The sequence below is a fragment of the Nothoprocta perdicaria genome, unplaced genomic scaffold, assembly GCF_003342845.1.
Source record: "Nothoprocta perdicaria isolate Ctin4 unplaced genomic scaffold, notPer1 scaffold_105, whole genome shotgun sequence".
Taxonomy (NCBI): domain Eukaryota; kingdom Metazoa; phylum Chordata; class Aves; order Tinamiformes; family Tinamidae; genus Nothoprocta; species Nothoprocta perdicaria.
In genome coordinates, this window is record NW_020454150.1 from 1,426,392 (window position 1) to 1,444,583 (window position 18,192).

The 18,192-nt window shown below is 37.8% G+C and overlaps 1 protein-coding gene across 1 annotated transcript in view; it reads right to left on the bottom strand.

Annotated features, from left to right (window-relative positions):
- ADK (adenosine kinase) overlaps window positions 1-18,192 on the bottom strand; it is a 231,582-nt gene that overhangs the window by 21,721 nt on the left and 191,669 nt on the right. The window contains exon 8 of the mRNA XM_026044165.1: window positions 17,475-17,589. Within this exon, the coding sequence (XP_025899950.1) occupies window positions 17,475-17,589 (115 nt within the window). The remainder of the gene's footprint in view (window positions 1-17,474; window positions 17,590-18,192) is intronic.

Genomic DNA, 18,192 nt, shown 5'->3' on the forward strand with positions numbered 1-18,192 from the left:
CAGATGAACACAGCTCTGTTTCATCATGTTAGCTGAAACACTCAAACTCTGATGATAGCTGCAAAAACTAGAGGTCTGTCTTTAAACCAAATTAGAATCACAGACTACAAGTCTACTCTTAGTACAGTAATAAACACCAGCAAGCAATAATTACATCCAATTAGGCTGAGTACTTTCCTTAACTGGGTCATTTACCAGTTTCTCTTGCTCTTAAAAGTAGATTAAATGTGTAAACTTACATTTAATTACCTGTAACAGAACTCTTAGGGGCAACGTGTTGGAGTGCCCTTAATATTGTATTAAAATAAAATAAAATGAGGGAATCCTAAAATACACACAAAGAAATGTCTAGCWATTTCCTCAAATAAGCTTTTGATCCTTGGCTTGACAGTGGCAGTACAGATGCTTGCAAGATGGAGCCAGACTCGTGCTTCTTCTGGGAGCTTTAACTTGTTAAAAAAGAACAACTGCAAAGCAGAATTTTGCCCCATCTCCTTCCCACCCCCACCCTCCCTCATTTTCTTTAGATCAAGGGCCAAAAATAGATAAAAAGAAAGAGAAAGAAAGGACAGGAAAAGCATAACAGAAAAGAGAAACCTAAGCTCAAAACCTATAAATGTCTCTGGACAGCTATGAGGTAAGGAGTAATGAGAAAAGTATTTGGAACAAATTCATGTCAGCTTGGATGATTTTGAGCTGTTACGTCTCTCCAAAAGGTAAAGAAAAAAAGAATAAAGAAGAAGTCAAAATGCTCTAAGCTTCTTCACTGTCTTTAGCATCTTAATGCCTCTTTTAAAATTAGCAAGATTATAATATTTTCTTACATTTCTTCTACAGGGGAAACCACTCTTGCTGCTGTATTTGACACAGAGATGACAGATTTGATACAAAAACCAAATAAATGCTGTAATTCGCAGACCAGGATCAGCACAGTACTGACCAATGCCATCAGGGAGCGTGGGGACAGCACCGTGTGCTCAACCCCCGCTTAGAAATACTTGGACTTTCAATACTAATGTCTTTCAAACCTGGCAGCGTGGATTCAACCTGTCATTTCAAGGCAAGCTGAATGAGATCCTGCATTTTCAGGCTGGGACTTTCAGATAGCTGTTCTGCATGAACATTACAGACCCCCTGGCACTTTCTGTGTGCATATTAACTTTGCCTTGTTTTCATGCCAACATTTCCCCTCTCCTACATCTATTTCTGGGCACTGTGTGGCCTAGTATTGCAGCTATCTTGAGCTTGACAGAGAAATAAGGAATTTATTTGTGCAAGTCAATGAGTTAAATAGCATAATGAGTGAGATGCAAGTCAACCATATGCTTTGGGATCTCTGCAATCAAATATCCTAATAATACACAACAAAGGATGCTGTATTCTAACATGTTCAATATGTAGCCAAGAAAACTTTATATCTAGGAACACAGAACTCTTTGCTGATAATAATAAACAATGTTACTCAAAGTGAGCCATACAGCAGCTGCCGTTTACAACGCATTTGTATGCCTATRGTACGATACAACTAATTAATACAAATATTAATATATTTACATAATAAAAGATTCAGATAGTGCTACTAGGCTAAAATTCGCCTTGCAGCTCACTAAGCAAAAGAAAGTACATATAGCTATGTTGGCCAGGATGCAAAGAGCTGTCCCTTAGAGGCAACTAGTTCATTTACAGTAGAAACAGAGAAGGAACATGATGACTTTGAACCTGCTGTGGCTCTACTCGTGGACCCACAGAAAGGTATCTGTGCAGGGAAATGACAGTGCACGCTCTGTATTCCCTCTCTTCTAGGGTAAAGTTAATGCAAAGATGTCCTTGAGACCTGGCACCCCCTTACAGTTCTGCCCAGGCACGCACACTGGCTCATTATCCAGCCAAGAGTATTTTTGTTCACAGTTCATATTCACAGCATCTGATTAAAGTATGAATCACAGGATTAGAGCTAACAAAAGAAGGTTGCTCCGAAGGAGCAAAATGATAGGAGATCTTTTTCTCCATTACCATTAATAGTGATGCAAAATCAAACAATATCCTTGCACCCACTGTATATCCACTGAACCTCTCTGCCTGATTCTCCATGGATTCCAGGCAATACCACACCACTCCTTTGAACTAATTCTTGCTTTATCCCATTCTGAGCTGTGACTCTGTATCTCAATATCGAGTTACAACAACTGTAAAAAATGTAACTGCATCGGCTCATGACTCAGCCCAAATATGTTTTGTTTACTTTACAGAAGGTGAGAGCCACTCAGCCGTTGAAATTCTCCATACTATCATTGCCAATGCCATAAACTGAAGCTCTACTTTATTTCTGCTATTAATTATTTTGCTTGTACTATTAAACAAAACACCACAGTTGTATGTAAAAGATGGGGAAGCAGGAGGAGGTCAACAGAAGACACTATGGTTTTGCTTCGCTTTGGCGCTAATATAATTTTTAGATATACACATACATGGAAAAACTGCCCAAAGAACAAGCTGCTGAATTTTTCTGGCATGTGTCACAATGTTTAAAGTTTAGAATGGCAATGAACTCTGTTGAAAAAGCCTTTCCGAGCACACGAGACTACTGCCATTTGCCCGCTAGGCAGAGCTTTCAGAGGGAGCTGAAACTGCGCCCGCTGAACTGCCACAAAATGCTCTCCTCTAGCTCAGCTCGGCTGCTAAAGACATAAGGTAGAGCTCAGGATTAAATCATTTTCCTCCGATCTCTTTCTGTACCAGGAAAAGGGTTGAAGGTCAAAAAAGGAAGGAAGTGAAGTCGTAAGCCCCAATATTAGGAAAAGCTCCAAACTTCTGCAAGGCTTACACTGATGCAACTCAGTGACTGGAGATACAATAAAAAGTTCAGATTAAAATCAGTCTTAAAGTCAGAGGAGATGGGTTACAATAAACTCCTGCATTGCATGATCAGGCCTCAAATATTAACAAATGTAGCGCTCTGCTCTGGCACTGTAAATTCCACAAGATTGGGTTTGGCAAGTGTACACCCTATTGCATCACAAAAAGGATTTCTTTTCTTTTTAATAAAAAAAACAAACCCTCAAACCAGTAATTTCTGAGCTGTAAAAGGGAGTGGGAATTATGAACAAATCTGTTTCTATACCTCAATCCCCATTGCTCAAAGAAATCAAAACAAGTGAGAAGGATGACAATTTAAACTCCAATTTTCAGTGCCTAATTCAAGGAATACATCACACCTGCTTGTCCAAGTTACACTGACACATACACCCACCTGCTCCCACCTGCCCTTTAAGCTCTTAAGACTTGGCTATRTAGATCATGCAAAAACAAAATATATTTCAGCTAAGAAACCAGACCATGCATTTCACTTACTGTTTGCATTAACCCACATCCCAGCAGGAATCCCTATAYGTTTGTTTTCCATTTCATGCTACTGTACAGACACATTTTAAACCATTACTGCAGCCACACCATCAGAACACTGTCCTAAAGAAGATTTTTCTGACAAACCCTGGTCCTTAACCAAGTCAAAGCAATCCCTATGCAAAAGCTTATCAAGACACTGGCTGAAAAGGGGAGAAAAACAGCATTATAATTTGATTTTGAAAAGAAGAAAGACTTCATTATGAATTTCTATATATTAAGCTTATGGCCGCAATGCAGCACACACATACACCTGTCTCAATTTGCAAGCTTTCTCAGCTGTACCTCACTTTCAGAGTGGTGAGCACAGAAATCACATCATTTAAATAAATGCCATGTTACATGACAGCTTTGTTTATGCTACATGATAATCTGAGAAGCATAGGTCATCAGTGGAGGCAGAAATGGGCCCAAGGCATTTCTATTTTACTTGAGCATCAGTGAGACTGAAAAGAGAAGGAGTGAACATTAGGTCACTACAGAGCAGTTTTGAAGGAGTTTTTTCTTCTGGGAGAATTTATATTTAGTTTCCTACATACAATCAGTCCCTCGCAATGAAAGAGACAGCCTTTCCTAAAAATATTAAAAATAAGTAAATACATACATACCTTTTTTCATTAATCATTTACTATATTTTTGGACACTGCTCAGGAATATATCACAGAAATGCTACAGCATTGCCTTCTATACTCAAATTACATGTAGAAATCTTGTTTTTTCATCCTTTTAAATCAGAGGTCAGAACTTCATTTTTTACCTTCATTTTTTTCTTCTCATACTATATTCRTAAACTCTTTGTAGCCTTTAATTAAGATCAGTCTAGACTACTTATTTATTTTTGAAGAATGGAACTTCCTTAACTAAAGGAATTTTCTTGGGCTTCTGCAGGTTTTAGATCACTTAGAAGATCTAAAAATGCAATTTTCGATGAAATCTGTATTAATCCTGTTCCTAAAACAGCAGTTAAAAACAGATTAACTCAATTCTTTTTATTCTAATTCCTTTAGACTTTTGGAAGCCAAGGAAAAGAATTTGGTCCAAAATGAAGGAGTTTATTTTTTTCCCTAAATTAGTTGCAGATCATTTCTTAGATAATTAAATACCCCAACCTACAATCTCTGTAGGAACACTTAATCAGTTTGTTAAGTATTACCTAATTATTGTTGTAAGTAGAATGTTCAATTTACCACTTTTTAAAATAATTATGCATGCACTTTAATGTAAATTATGCAACAATGAATTTATACATTATTTACTATGTAGCGAACTAAATTCAATTCATTTGGATACAGTTAACAGGATGACAGTTGGAAAGGCAGAGCTCTTGAATCCTATGTTTGCCTAACAAGCCCTTTAATGCATAGCTATAGAATACAGGCACTCATAAAGGTAACACAATAGGCTTTACAGTACACACATACTTATCATTTATAATAAAGCCCCAAACTATGAAATCAGTCTGCTCAACCAGAACAAAATAAGTAATCTAGGAGATAAATTAAAAAATTCCATCCTTATCTCTACAAAACTGCATTAAGTTCAAAACAGCCTGTGACTTCAGCTACTTCTCTCTTAAAAATTTTATTTCCAAAACTATTAAATTGCTGAGTCATTCAGTTTTATTCATTTTTTTAGTTAGAACAAAACAACACAAGATGTTGATCTTTTGGGAGCAACTATAAGAACTCAAAAAATTAAATTTTAATTGGCATGTACAGCCAAGTTTAACCTGTGATCTTTTAAATCTTTTAAACTTGACTTGTATTTACATATTGTCAATTTGGCCTCCGACATATGTGTTAAATAAAACAAAACCAGTCTCTGCTCTAAAGAGTTTCCAGTCTGCAAGACAAGATTAGTCAGCAACCAAAGGAAGATGCATAGATAAAATATAGATACATTGCTGCCACATTTAAATTATGAAGAACTTCATGAAAAAAGGTAAGAAGTAGATAATGCTACTTTAAAAGCCAGAATTGTATTTAATGTAGAGATTTAAGCTAAAACTCCCTTTATCTTACAGAGCAAGATCATTTCAACTGCAACTTTGAAATGTGAAAGGAACGCCAGAAAATGCTAGTTACTTTTTCCTTTTAGAGCTAATTTAGTACAAAACATATATTTAATGGTTACTTAGGCATAATGCCCACTTTTTTTGCCATCTTTTCCTAGATGAAATAAATCCTATTTTTTTAAAGACTTTCTATCTTACATTTTGAATGAGATTTTTTCTTATAGAAAAAATAACTCATGTAATTTTGCCAAATTTGTACTTKCACCAGCTTTCTCTCATCTTTGCTATGCATTGTCTTTTCCTTCCCTTTCTTTCCTCTGCCCTTCCCTGGCGCTTGCAGACTCCTCTTGACTGCAGAAATGCCTGAGGTGTCTATGGGTTACCTGCAGCTGCCTGCAGCCTCTAGCATGATTTGGATTTTTACAAAAAGCAAACAAACAAAGGACCCAAACCTTAGAAGGTTTCCTTTTCTCTCTCCATACAAATACAAATACGAGCAGATCCAAAAGCCTGATACTCGGTGTCAGCAGCAGGGGTGGGACAAGGTGCCGGGAATGAGCAAAGCTTCTTGGAAACAGTCACATCTAGAACAGTTTCTCCCGGTGAAAGCGCCTGTCAGACAAGACCTTTGATCCTGGATTAGTTTACTCATCCTGTCTCTGTTTCCCTTTTCTGATTCCATTCTTAGCTGCCTGTTTATTTTGCAGTAACAGACTGAAGCTCCTGCCTTTGCTGACTTGTTGTGCTAACCACAAGCAGCTCTTGGAGGAGACGCTGGGAATTGACCGGTGCTCCTGGTCTCCAAGGAGGGAGAAGAGGCTGTCAGGGCCCACCAGGTCCTCTGATTCCAACCACTCCATCCTCTTCCTGGCAGCTTGCTCTGGCCTTGAAGAAACAACCCCCTTTTCTTCCACTTTCTAACATATTTTAATTTCTACAGCCATTTCCCAAAACAATTCAGTATCACAGCTTCACGTGCTTTCGTCTTCTAGATCAGTTTGGCACCTAACCCAGAAGGTGACATCCAGTAACTACATCTCCAATACAAACACCTAACATGTTTTGCTTTGTTGCTCTAAACATCTGTTTTGGTTGCATACACAAAGACCAACTAATGGCTTCTATATTCTGCCCAACACAATAACTGCCACTTGATTTCTGAAATGTTTTAGCTACCTAAATAAGCAGGAAATCCAGAAACCATCTTCAGGTGCCAGTTATAAAATGTCAGGGCAAGAGGCAGATCCTTACTTATACCGCATGATGTACTGGAGATTAAAAGAAAATTGCATTATTAGCACTCTACTAACTATAGCATTTAACTGCTCACAGATGGAAGTTCATATTTGTGCCGTAATTTACAGTGCGCAGTAGGTAGTGTAATCTAATTCACCACAATGCATAATTTTTGACCAACTTGCTCTTGATAAATAATGCAAGTATTAGGTTATTACATTTTTTACAATTAAGTGACTAAGAAAGCTGTTTATTGCCTTCCGTTATACCCTCTGTTAATAAGATCGTTGTTGCAGATGTTCGTGTATGCTGCATTGATGTTTAATGGTGCATGATGCTCTAGGTGGTTCCCATAACCTTGCTTTGTCTACTAGGAGCTGACTCAATTGATATGATAATAGAGAAAAGAGGTCTGAAACAAGCTGGGCTGTACTGGCACAATTTGCATAACCTTTAAATTTGCCATCATTTGATAGCCAACTGCTCCGAAAAATTCTTATTCAGTTGTCAGTGACAACAATATTCTGTACAAACAGAGCTCTGCCGTCGGACAGGTGGGGAGGAAAGAGAGGGCACGCACAGTTTATTACACTTTTATATTCTCCAAGGAAATGTACCCATTATCAAATGTATAAAGCCAACAATTTGAAATAGAGTTCTGCAGTTTCAATTGTGATCAATTGCTATTAGCCACAATGCCTGGCCGGGCTTCTTTACAGGTTCCTGGTACAATATCCCAGTGTTGCATTACAAGGGGTATAAATATTTGCTTCCCTAGGCTCCTCTCGGATGTAGTTTTGCCTGTTAATCACTGGGGCCGAGGAAGAATGGGAAGTGAGTGCAGGGCTGGYGAGGGGCACAGGGAGCAAAGCACAGCAAACAAAATCAGCACAAGGAGCCCTCCAAATTCCAAATGTCATTTCCRATGAGTGCACTAYGCTTTTAAACAAACATAATTGTTATGCCATCCTGTAAATAAAGCCAGAACCTAACAATTTAAAAATAGCCTGTGCTTACTGTACTCACTACATCTGCTGTCCGCATATATTTTAAGTTGTATCTGTTTATTTTACTGACTTTATTATTCATTACAAAGAAAACAGTTATGGCAAAGCCAAATTGGAGTCTACTTTGGTTCAAATAGGATCAACTACATAAACTTTGATTCTGTGGTATCCAGAGGTTTATATTCAAACTGCATAATCTATATTATGTTCAGGTATCTCAAGGTCAGGCCTCTGCATATGAATAAAATAGGCACAGCCTACTTTCCACACATGGAATTTAAAATAGTCCTATCTTACTTGATCTATCAAWGCTACTGTGGAAACCACTGAAACAACCTGTCCATAAAGCCTCAAAATTCCACTTTTGGGTACTTCACACCTTTTGAGAGGCCTCAAAGACCATTTGGCCTTTTTTGTTCTAGTGTTAGACTTAGGTGCTTAGCTGTCATACTGAAAATGTTTCCTAAACTGCAGAACTTATGTGAAGGAGGACCCATTCAATCCACCCCTTTGTCCATTTTTTTCCACTAGCCAAAATCCCCAGTATGTCTAATTTTTTTTGCTAATTTGTCCCTTCAGACATCTTCTCACTCAGACTTCTACTGTCTAACACCGGAAATTACAGCAATGAAGCTTCTAATTAAGGGGTCTTTTCCTGCAGAAAATGCCCATTTTTCTACCAGGGCCACCAAACATGCCCACATTCTACCTTCTTTCCGTTCTGTGACATTATTTTATAGTGATTGCTTGGGCTGGTGAAGATTAGAGGCCTGAAAACACTAGTTCMATCATTTACAGCAGAAGTATGACACAGATAGCTACAATTTAAACTTTTCTACAATGTTCATTCAGCTGTAATCAGAAGATGGCAAATAAAATCTCTAAATTAAAGATGATAGGCTCCTGGAGTCTGTAGAGCACCTTCAGAGTACAGATTCTGCTGTTCAGATTCCTCTCTGATGATTTGTTATGAAGTGAACTGCTCTCTAACATAACAGGGCTATAGCTGCCAAAATAATGGAAGAAATGACTTTCCACACAAGATATTCTGCCTAGGTGCCAGTGGTCAAAGGGTACAGTTCTTTATGCACCTCATTTGTAAGAGAAGATACCTTATGGTAAAGTGTGTTATCACATTTTTCAGTATACATAAAGCTCCCTTTTTGTATAACCTCTAGGTAGACTATGAAAAGTGCATCAGAGATTACAGATAAGGTGCAGCCCACACAACGACAAATGAATCAGTAGAAACCATTAATATTCATGATTGGTTTACGTTCTCCATGGCCATAATCAATACCCAATGAAAGTAATGAGATCTTTCCATTGATTGCAAGAAAACATTTGGCTGAGCCCCTGAGACAACATCTTCATATTTTCTGCAAGCGCTCCAGATGACAGCGCATACTTTGCTAAATTGCTAGCCTCCCATGAAGAATTTCAGCAATGAGCAAAAGATGTTCTCTTATTGCAAATTGGTCTTACAAAATGGGCAATATAATGTTATAAAACTCTATCACAGAGCATTTAATATCTTTAATTGAAGAGCAGTCAAGGCCACAGTAGTGACTTGGCATGTTAACACTATATGAGATCCATAAATAAGACAATTGTTATTTGTTTAACAAGGAAGAGAAGAGAAAAAAAGAAAGAGAGAAAAAAAAGCTTTAATGTTTTATCCTCCCAGAAGGTTGAGTTTTTGTTTTGTTTTAACTTCAGGCCTCTAAAAAGTAGTGTTTCATACTGAGTTCAGACTCTTCTCTTTTCTAACACATCTAAGCTCATCCAATAGATTTAATTACTGATAACTAGAGTTATAAGTTCAAACTGGCTTTGACCTTGGGCAGTATGACATTATCCAAAAACCATTAATGGTCTGAAACTAAAGGAAATGCTCATTAATAAAAGCAAAACTGTACAAAGGTAAAAAGAAAAAAAAGCAAAAAAAAAAGGAGGAAATTTTTTTTAAATGTATTGATCATGACCTGGGGCACTACAGACATTGATCTTCCCACATCTCTACAGGAAAAAAAAAAAGTTAAGCCAACATATTATTGATCTCTTATGAAACCTGCTGAACAAGTCATACACTTAATTCCTTACTATGAAAAAAAATAAATCACATGAAATTAGAGTAAAAAGAAAATGTATTTGTTAAGAATTATTGGTAGTTGAATGATATGACAAAAAACTTTCCACTTGATTACTGTCATAAATATCTACTCTATTAGTATGATCTGAACTCAAGTGTTGGGAGGGTGAGAAGCCTATGAACAATAACCTTTTAAATTGTATTTTTCAGGGTTTAGTTTATTAAACTGTGTGTTTTTGAGGTTTCACCCAATACTTACTATAATTATTATTATACATAAAGCCACCAACATGTATGTGAGATATATGTATACACACTTATTATTAGTATACTTATTGTTATACTTATACCCAATATTGCAGCAACACAGAATATGTGTATGAAAAAGGATAACATTGAATTTGAAAATTAAAGCATTAATGAAAAGTTTAGAGGACAGTTATTTTACATGAAATCTGATATTGCAGGTTAGATCTTTTTCAGTTTAAAAAGTCAGTAAAATGCATTTATGTTAAAAGAACACTGTAGTTTCAAAAACAGTCATTAAAAAAACAGGATTCACCAGAGTTTTATCTTTGGTGTATGCAGAGACAGGTAGGTGACATTTTCAGAAAATATGGGATAAACTTGAGAAATTTACACCGGTTACATATACACACAAAAAGCACAAATAAAAATATCAAGGCTGTCCTTAGTTCTAGCACTTTTTAAAGTACTGAATGACTGGTTTGGCAATCCCACTATTCTTTTAGTATAGTTCCATGATAAAACTGTTCGTTTTCAGAATATGAGATGTCAAAGAGATCATTTCCCTTTTGATAATATAATCCTGACTCTGTCCCCTTACTTTCTGCTTTGCGGACATAATTCGACAATATTACCAGCTCATCCTAGAGCGAACTTCTTTCCAATTTTAGAAACACAATCTTCGGTGCTAGATTGATATTCAAAATAAAGTATGTCCCAGTCTAAGGYTCCATAACAATTTAAACTGCTATTTGCAAACGCTCTCATCTTATCCTTGCCCCCATTCAGTGCTCCCATGCTGGCACTAGTACTCATTTGGAGCCTGCAATAAGTGGGTTCATAAAGCTCAACCCTCCACCAAAATAGATTTCTGCCACTCAGGGCAGACTACTGAACTCGCTCACCACGGASGACGAGAAGTGTTGTCAGTGTCGTGAAAAAGTTGGGGGTGGAAATGTCTATCCTGCGATGAGTCAGTGATTTCTATCAATTCAAAACTGTCATGGAACCAAGTCATAGCCCCTCATGGGATGGGGGAAGGTCGTCCTAGTTCTACTCGGCAGACTATCTGTCTTCAGCAGGAACCTATGAAGAAGAATTCGGTTCTCTGCACCAAACGTAAAAAAGGTTTTTGTGAGGGTTCATATTTATTGCCTTTCACCAACTGCTTATGCATTTTTTCACAGCTTAAAGGCGTATTTTTTTTCTGAATGTTAAAATGCAAATCCAGGCACTCATTTATTTATATATATTTACATACATATCTGCATATATCTGTATGAAGAAACATTCTTTGAGATACATTTTTTTGATACCCTTTTAAGTTTAGCTATGAAACCGGTATCCAGGAACTTAAGTTTTAATAATGTGTTTCAGCTGTCTAGTAAAATGTTCAGACTACCTCTCCCACACAGCATGAAATTGTGAACAGTCTCAGTTACAAAAAGGTATTAAGAGCATTGTGATTCATTAATCCCTATCAACAAATTTTCATTATTATTACCTTAGGTTCGTGGTTTCTTAAATGACAAATATTTTACAATAGCTAAAGTAAATATAATTCTAATGGGCTTTCTGGCTGATTTTTTATATATTTTATCTCTTTATAATTGGCCATTACCTGCAGAAATTTCCTTTTTAATAGATCAAAAGAATATTTTCCTTGACAAAGGAAAGAATTATTTTGCTCTACTAGACACTAAGGTTTTAAACTGGTCTTTATATTTGTGAATATGATAAATCAAGAAAAGTGCAGGTGTGTAATATGCTGAAAAAATAACACATTACTATGTAACCTTCACTACTATTTCCACAGGTCTAAGACGCCAGTTTTATTTGTGTAAACACCTAGGAAGGCTGTGCCCTAAAAGAATTAGTCTACATTTTCCTGCCTGAAAGTTTCAGCATGTAAACAACCAGAACTAAGGAAAACAGCAACACTTTTCTTCTTTCTTAGAGGAGAACAAAATAAAGTAACTTGTAGAAAGAGGAGCTAAAACAGGCCCACCATAAAATGTCTGCAATGTCAATAGCAATAAATACTTCCATGTTTTATAGATAGGCTTACAGGGCAACGTGCTGATCTATAACTGCAGCAAAACCTGCAAAGAAAACCTCCTGACCTCTGCTTAGAGTATGCTTGAACATCAGTCCTTTCCATTTCCAACAACAGAATACAGCTCCATACCATTCGGATTTCACAACAGCTCTGAAGATCTCTAGCTTCAGGATTCTGAGCAGCCTTCTAAAGAACACATGGCTACAAAAGTTCAATCAAACAACCACCAACCAAACATGCTAGCCATACTTTTGTTRGTATTTGCACTTAGATTGCAGTTTGGTCCTTCCCAAACACACGTAAACTTACAATTTATGAACACGTGTGCATATATTGCCTTCTTCAGATACACCCACAGCCGTTTAGCTCGCTATCCTGTTTCATATAAGAGCTAGAGGGCAATGCCTACTACTACTCCAACAATAAAAGGGCTGGTAGACCCTAAAATTTGGAAATGTTGCAAGTTATATTGCCACATATTAATTTGGCTACACAGTACCTCCTGCTTAACTTATTAAACAGACTAAATAACAAGAAGTAACAACAAGAAAGTCACAAAACTATTTCAGTATTTACTATGTGGTTGGTGCACTAAGAGATTTTTAAGTGAGATCTTTCTCATTCTACCACATTCATTGGCACTGTTAATACATTTCTTGAAATATTCTCAAGGTATCCCACAAACTGAAGAAGATATAAGTGGTACCAATAACTCAGTAAGCCCTAGCAAAGGTGGTCTGAATACTTGAATTCATAATAAGTTCATGCTTTATTGCCCTATTCTAACAAATGAGCTGATTACAAATGTACCCTTAACAGAGGTGGTCTTGCAAACTTTGGGGAAAAAAGAATGGAAAATTCTATGTTCATGCCTGAACATGCCAGATTTCATCATTCATAACTTGAAAAATACTGAAGTGATTTTCTTTAAATTTGGATTGTTTTTCTTTCCTCTATTAAAGTCATAAAACAAGCCAAGTTTAAAGTTTGTAGCTTCAGCTGTTTTTGAATTATGCAAATATTTCAATATAAAAGTATGTTTTTCCATTGCTGAACTGATTTTGCTCAGACTTTCCAAAGATATCCCTTTGGGCCAAGACCAGTCATAAAATCTATCTTACTAAAAGTAATTTGTTTAAAAATGTTATGAGCAACTCTGTAAAAGGGACAGATTTCACAGCATTTGATTCTGACAAATGTTATAGTACACATATAGATATGACATATATGGTGTTGCCAGAGCTTGTGATTTTTGGTGCGTTTCTTAAGAGGCCCAGCTGCTGAAATAAAGACTGCATGAGCTCTTAAAAAAAAAAACCCACAAGTAATTTTGTGTTTACAGAAAAAAAAAAAAAGTGTTGAAACATGAAACAAACGTCTCCAGCAGCTCAGGAACCCACAGCCAAACAGAGAATCTCATACCTGGGAAGAGGGATATGATTGTGAAACACAGTTGTGGTAGTGATAGCCAAATAACTTGGGCCCAGCACGGCCAAAGAGTGTGGCTGTTAGTACAGGGTGTTAATTCGACACTGTTCCTCAAATAAACTCTTCCATATAAGAAAGTTTATAGACCCTATCTTTAGGTATTAGTAACTTTCCCAAACTATAAGCATCTGTACTGAAAGTTTAGATCATAAATGTGTCTATCATTTTACTTACTCTTTTTCTCCAGAGAGTTTTATCAAAAGCAAGGCAATCATTTGGGGAACAGATCTCACAAAACAATAGGATGTTTTTGTCAATAGTGACTCTTATGGTCACCAAGAAGCTCCACAGTCATCGTCTTTGGTAAAAGACGATGATCATTTGCACATGCTCCATACAGTCTTATTAGAAGCTGACAGCTAATTTAGTCAACATTTCATCTGCCACAACTCCTGTGTGCCAATCCTAAAGAGCCCTTTCCTTCCCTATAAAACATGCTGAACACATTCAGCTTGAATTTGAGCTTGCCTTTCCTTGCAATTATTCCTACTGACAGAGAACAGGAAGGAAGGGGAGAGGAAAGGGGCCTTGGGGCTGCAGCGTTGTGACGGAGGAGATATGAACAGACAGTAGAAAGACCCAATGTGCTTCATGATAAACTGACAGGAATTTTTCCTCTGAAAACACAAATAATTCAAACCGACTAAGGACTTGGCCTGGCAAGCATAATGCGATGGCCAATAGAATTATTGCTCCCCGCTATTTCCATCATCTGCCTTAGTGGCATGGACCTTTAAGGCGCTCGTTGATCAGCATCTGAGGGGCTGCCGTCCACAGGCCAGCGGATGTGAGCAGGTAAACTGCAGCACCTCAGGAGCTGATTAAATATCTTAGCAGCAGGCCTGGYACAAATGGCTGCAGGCTATCCTTTTCAGATGTCTCAATCTAAACTCCTCTCTCATCTACCAGAGCTGTAGTTTACATTTTTGGGGATCAATTTCTCTCTTTTTAGAAGCTATCTGGGCCTTTCTGCCCCACCCTCCACCACTCCAGTATCTCCTACTCCCAAACAAAGAATCAACAGCTGTCTCCACAGTTGTCTCCACTGCAATGATTTGCAGTAGTTGGCTTTCTCTCCGAGCATCCCACAGGAGAGTAGTAGTACGATAGATAATTTTCAGCAGATACACTGAGTAGATCAGCAGATGTACCCTTCCATGAGCAACCTGTAACAACTCCTTTTACCCTGCTTATCTCCTGCCCTTCCTGCCACACCAGCATCAAAGGGCATCTCCTCCTTACTTTCCCTGTAACTGACGCAAACTACACCCAACTCATGGAAGAGGTGTGCTCCTCCTCTCAAAATCCAGTCCTTTCTGCATAGTCCATGGCCACCTTATCTCAGATAAGACCACCTTATCCTCAGCAGGGATGGGGAGCAGTGTTGACAAAGCCATTACAGTCACAGTAGTGTCTGTCCCACTTTGATGCCAATGGGGCAGGGGTGAAGAAATCAAGGGGCAGCTGCCTATCTGGTTGTGTCTTCCCAGAGAACAGGCCACTCCAATGTTTTCACTTCCATTCCTGTGGCCCACAGTAAATGCTAGATTTCATAACACTGAAGGACATCAGAGAATTTTCCATCACGAAAAGGGGGAGGAAAAGAGAAAAGAAAGAGAAAACAAAAAGAAGAAATTCATTTTCTTGGAGTTTTCTGCTCTTGCAASCTAAGCTGTAGCTCCATCCTACACTCTTAGAAAGGACATAAATTGAGACCATCGATATTTGATGAGGGACAGTTCRCAGCAAGAGGAGAAAAAAGAAACAAATAGTAGAGTCACTTGTATGGATACACACCTCCCAAGGCTTAGTCACCACCAAGAGAAACACCTTTCAACTAAAAAAATATCCTGGAACCAAGGCCTTATTTTTATTGTTACTATTCCTATTAACTTGCACAAAATSTAAAGCAGAGTTTTCTACAAATATGTCCAAATCCATAGTTGATTTATTATTYTGCAAAAATTGTTTTAATCTAGGCAGAAACTTTTAGAAACCTTTTAAACTTTCTACGGCAGGTTTTAAAGCACAACCAGCCCCAATGAGTGTTGAAATCAGCGTGTTAGCAGTGCTCTGTGCCATTTGGTGATAACATCATCTGCTAAATTAAGGGACACATTTTCCTTCTTTCWTTATTATTTTAATGTGAGAAGGTGGGAAAAAGATGATCCACACTGAAGGAAAGAAAAGGGGGGAAAACAATAACAAATTGGTATCTCTTTTGAGTATTACCCCACAGGCCAAGCATTTTTATGTTCTTAATCATTATTAAATGACTTAACATGACACACAGAGCCTGGCGAATGATTGCATCCTGACATGAGAACGAATTACAAATGAAATGAAAGATCAAGCTGTATTAGGGGACAGCCTCTGGGAAATGAAAATCTTTAATTCTCTTTTATTATTGACATTTATTTGGCTGCCATGAATAACAACATAGCAAAGAGATTCAGCTATGCTTGTGCACTGAATAGCTTATCCCACGGCTCAAAACTGCCTTAACATTTATCATGTTTGCTTTTGTAGCTGACACCATTGCATACACTCTCTATCCATCTTGCATTTATCATGCATATAAAGTGCATTCTCTAATTTAAGTTCATTTCATAGCGAACGAACTGCTAAGATTAGCAAGTGTCAGTCCTCAAATAAGCTCCCAGTTGTAAAAATATCAAAGAAGGGATTAATGGATTTGTTAACAACTTCAGTTTGAAGAATAAGTACACAGGGAAAATTAAATAACAGCATAGGAGAGTTACATATAAGATTGAGGTTTACTACCATTATTRCTAGCTCATGTATAAAAACATTTTTATACTGCTATTTTTCAGCCAACTGTACAATACTCAAGTGGAGTGCCTCCATATGGGCCATTCACACAATGCAGTAACTTTCTGCAAGCAATGCTGTCATCGTTGCTCAGTGAGATACGCACACACAACTCTCCGAGATTGCTCTCCTTTCCTCTAAACCCGTTTGCAGCTACCCAAATACAGCAAGAAGCAGCCAGCTACTGGAGAAATCATTCAAACTGCTGCTAAGAATGATCTGGAAAGCAGTGACATGCCTGCTTAGTGCCTAGCCCTGCAGCCACGGTCGGAAGCAAATTCTGATTTTGAGGCGAATATCATGTGAGTAGGCACCGGTCCCTCAGGTGCAAAGCTTCCTCAGCTTTACTCGATTTCCAGAGGTGGAATTCAACCTTGGGTAATAACTTACCTTGYGCAGGAATGAAGGACTAAAATGGCTTGCCACAGCACATGTTTTTAATAGCTTTATTTAGTCTAGAAGCATAGGTGGACAAAATTAAAGAGACTGTCAAAAGGTAGGCAGTCATGTTTATAATGCTTAAATCTGTGTGTCATACATCATCAATTTAGACAGCACAAACTACTCGTATCCCTGCTAGAACACCTTTTTTTTTCCCCCACGTATTCCTTTGAGAATGGAGGAGCAGACGGCTGAGAAAAGAGAAAAGTGAGATTTTCTGCTTCAAGCAAAAAAAGCCTGGAAATTCACTTAGGACTGGATTCCGCTTCCTCCTTTTCACAAATGTTTAAATGTACTATACCGTTGCACAGCTGTTCTCAGCAGGCATAGTGTGTTCTTGTTTGCAGCAAAGATGGCTACACAGATAAAATCTCAAGTCATAAAAATCTGAGTAAAACCAACTGGATCAATATTTTTGATCTATGTTATAAAAAAAGAACTTAAGATGTCTAGAACTAAATTCTCAGGCATTCCTGTGAAATATTAACTTCTCAAATTCAGAATCTTAAAAGAAGAACAGAGATGAGAAGCAGTGACTAACATCAGAAGGCAAACACTCTGACTGCCATTTAACAACTATAATTTGTAAAACCACAACTTGTAATTGATTAACAAGAATATTTCCTGTGAGCGAGAAGAGAGATTTGAAAAATATACCTGTAGCCATTATAGTGTCATCTTTCCCCTGGGTAAAGACTACAATTCGTTGCCTTTTAGGGTTCACCTTTGGCAGGGCTTGTGTCTTCCGGGCTATCTCTTTAATGTCGTCAGTCTATTAATAGAGAGAAAGAACATTCTTGTAACTGGCATACCAGAGCAGGGAAAAGATTAGAAGTTTATTAGCAGATCAAAGATTTATCTTCTTATGGCTAGGTGTAAAATAGACTTTATTGTCAGTAGAAGAAGATCTCCTATATGTTTATGCAGCACTATGAGGCCGTTGTTGTCAATGTTGGAAATGATAGTTCAGCTATTCCACCTGCTGCAAAACTGCAAGCCTTAACAAAGGAATTCCTGAGCATTTCCTAATTAGCAATTAGTGGGTATCTTTGCTGTTGACTGGATTGTAACCTTACCTATCATAAAACTTAAAATAAAATTAGTAGGAGAATACTTTAGATAAACTCTAAGCATGATTCTCATCCCAGTTAGGCAGGTTTTATAGCACTATAATCCCCCTAATTTCAGCAGGATTAGAAACACTGTTTCTCTAGTTTCCTTACAGCAGTAGATCTCAACAAAGAAGCTCAGCGCGTGCTGCTGAGGGGCAGCACCTGAGCGCGAGGTGTGGGGCTCACAGGAGGACTCTCTGCCCGCCAGCTCTCTGCGGAAGGGAAGGGAAGGGAAGGGAAGGGAAGGGAAGGGAAGGGAAGGG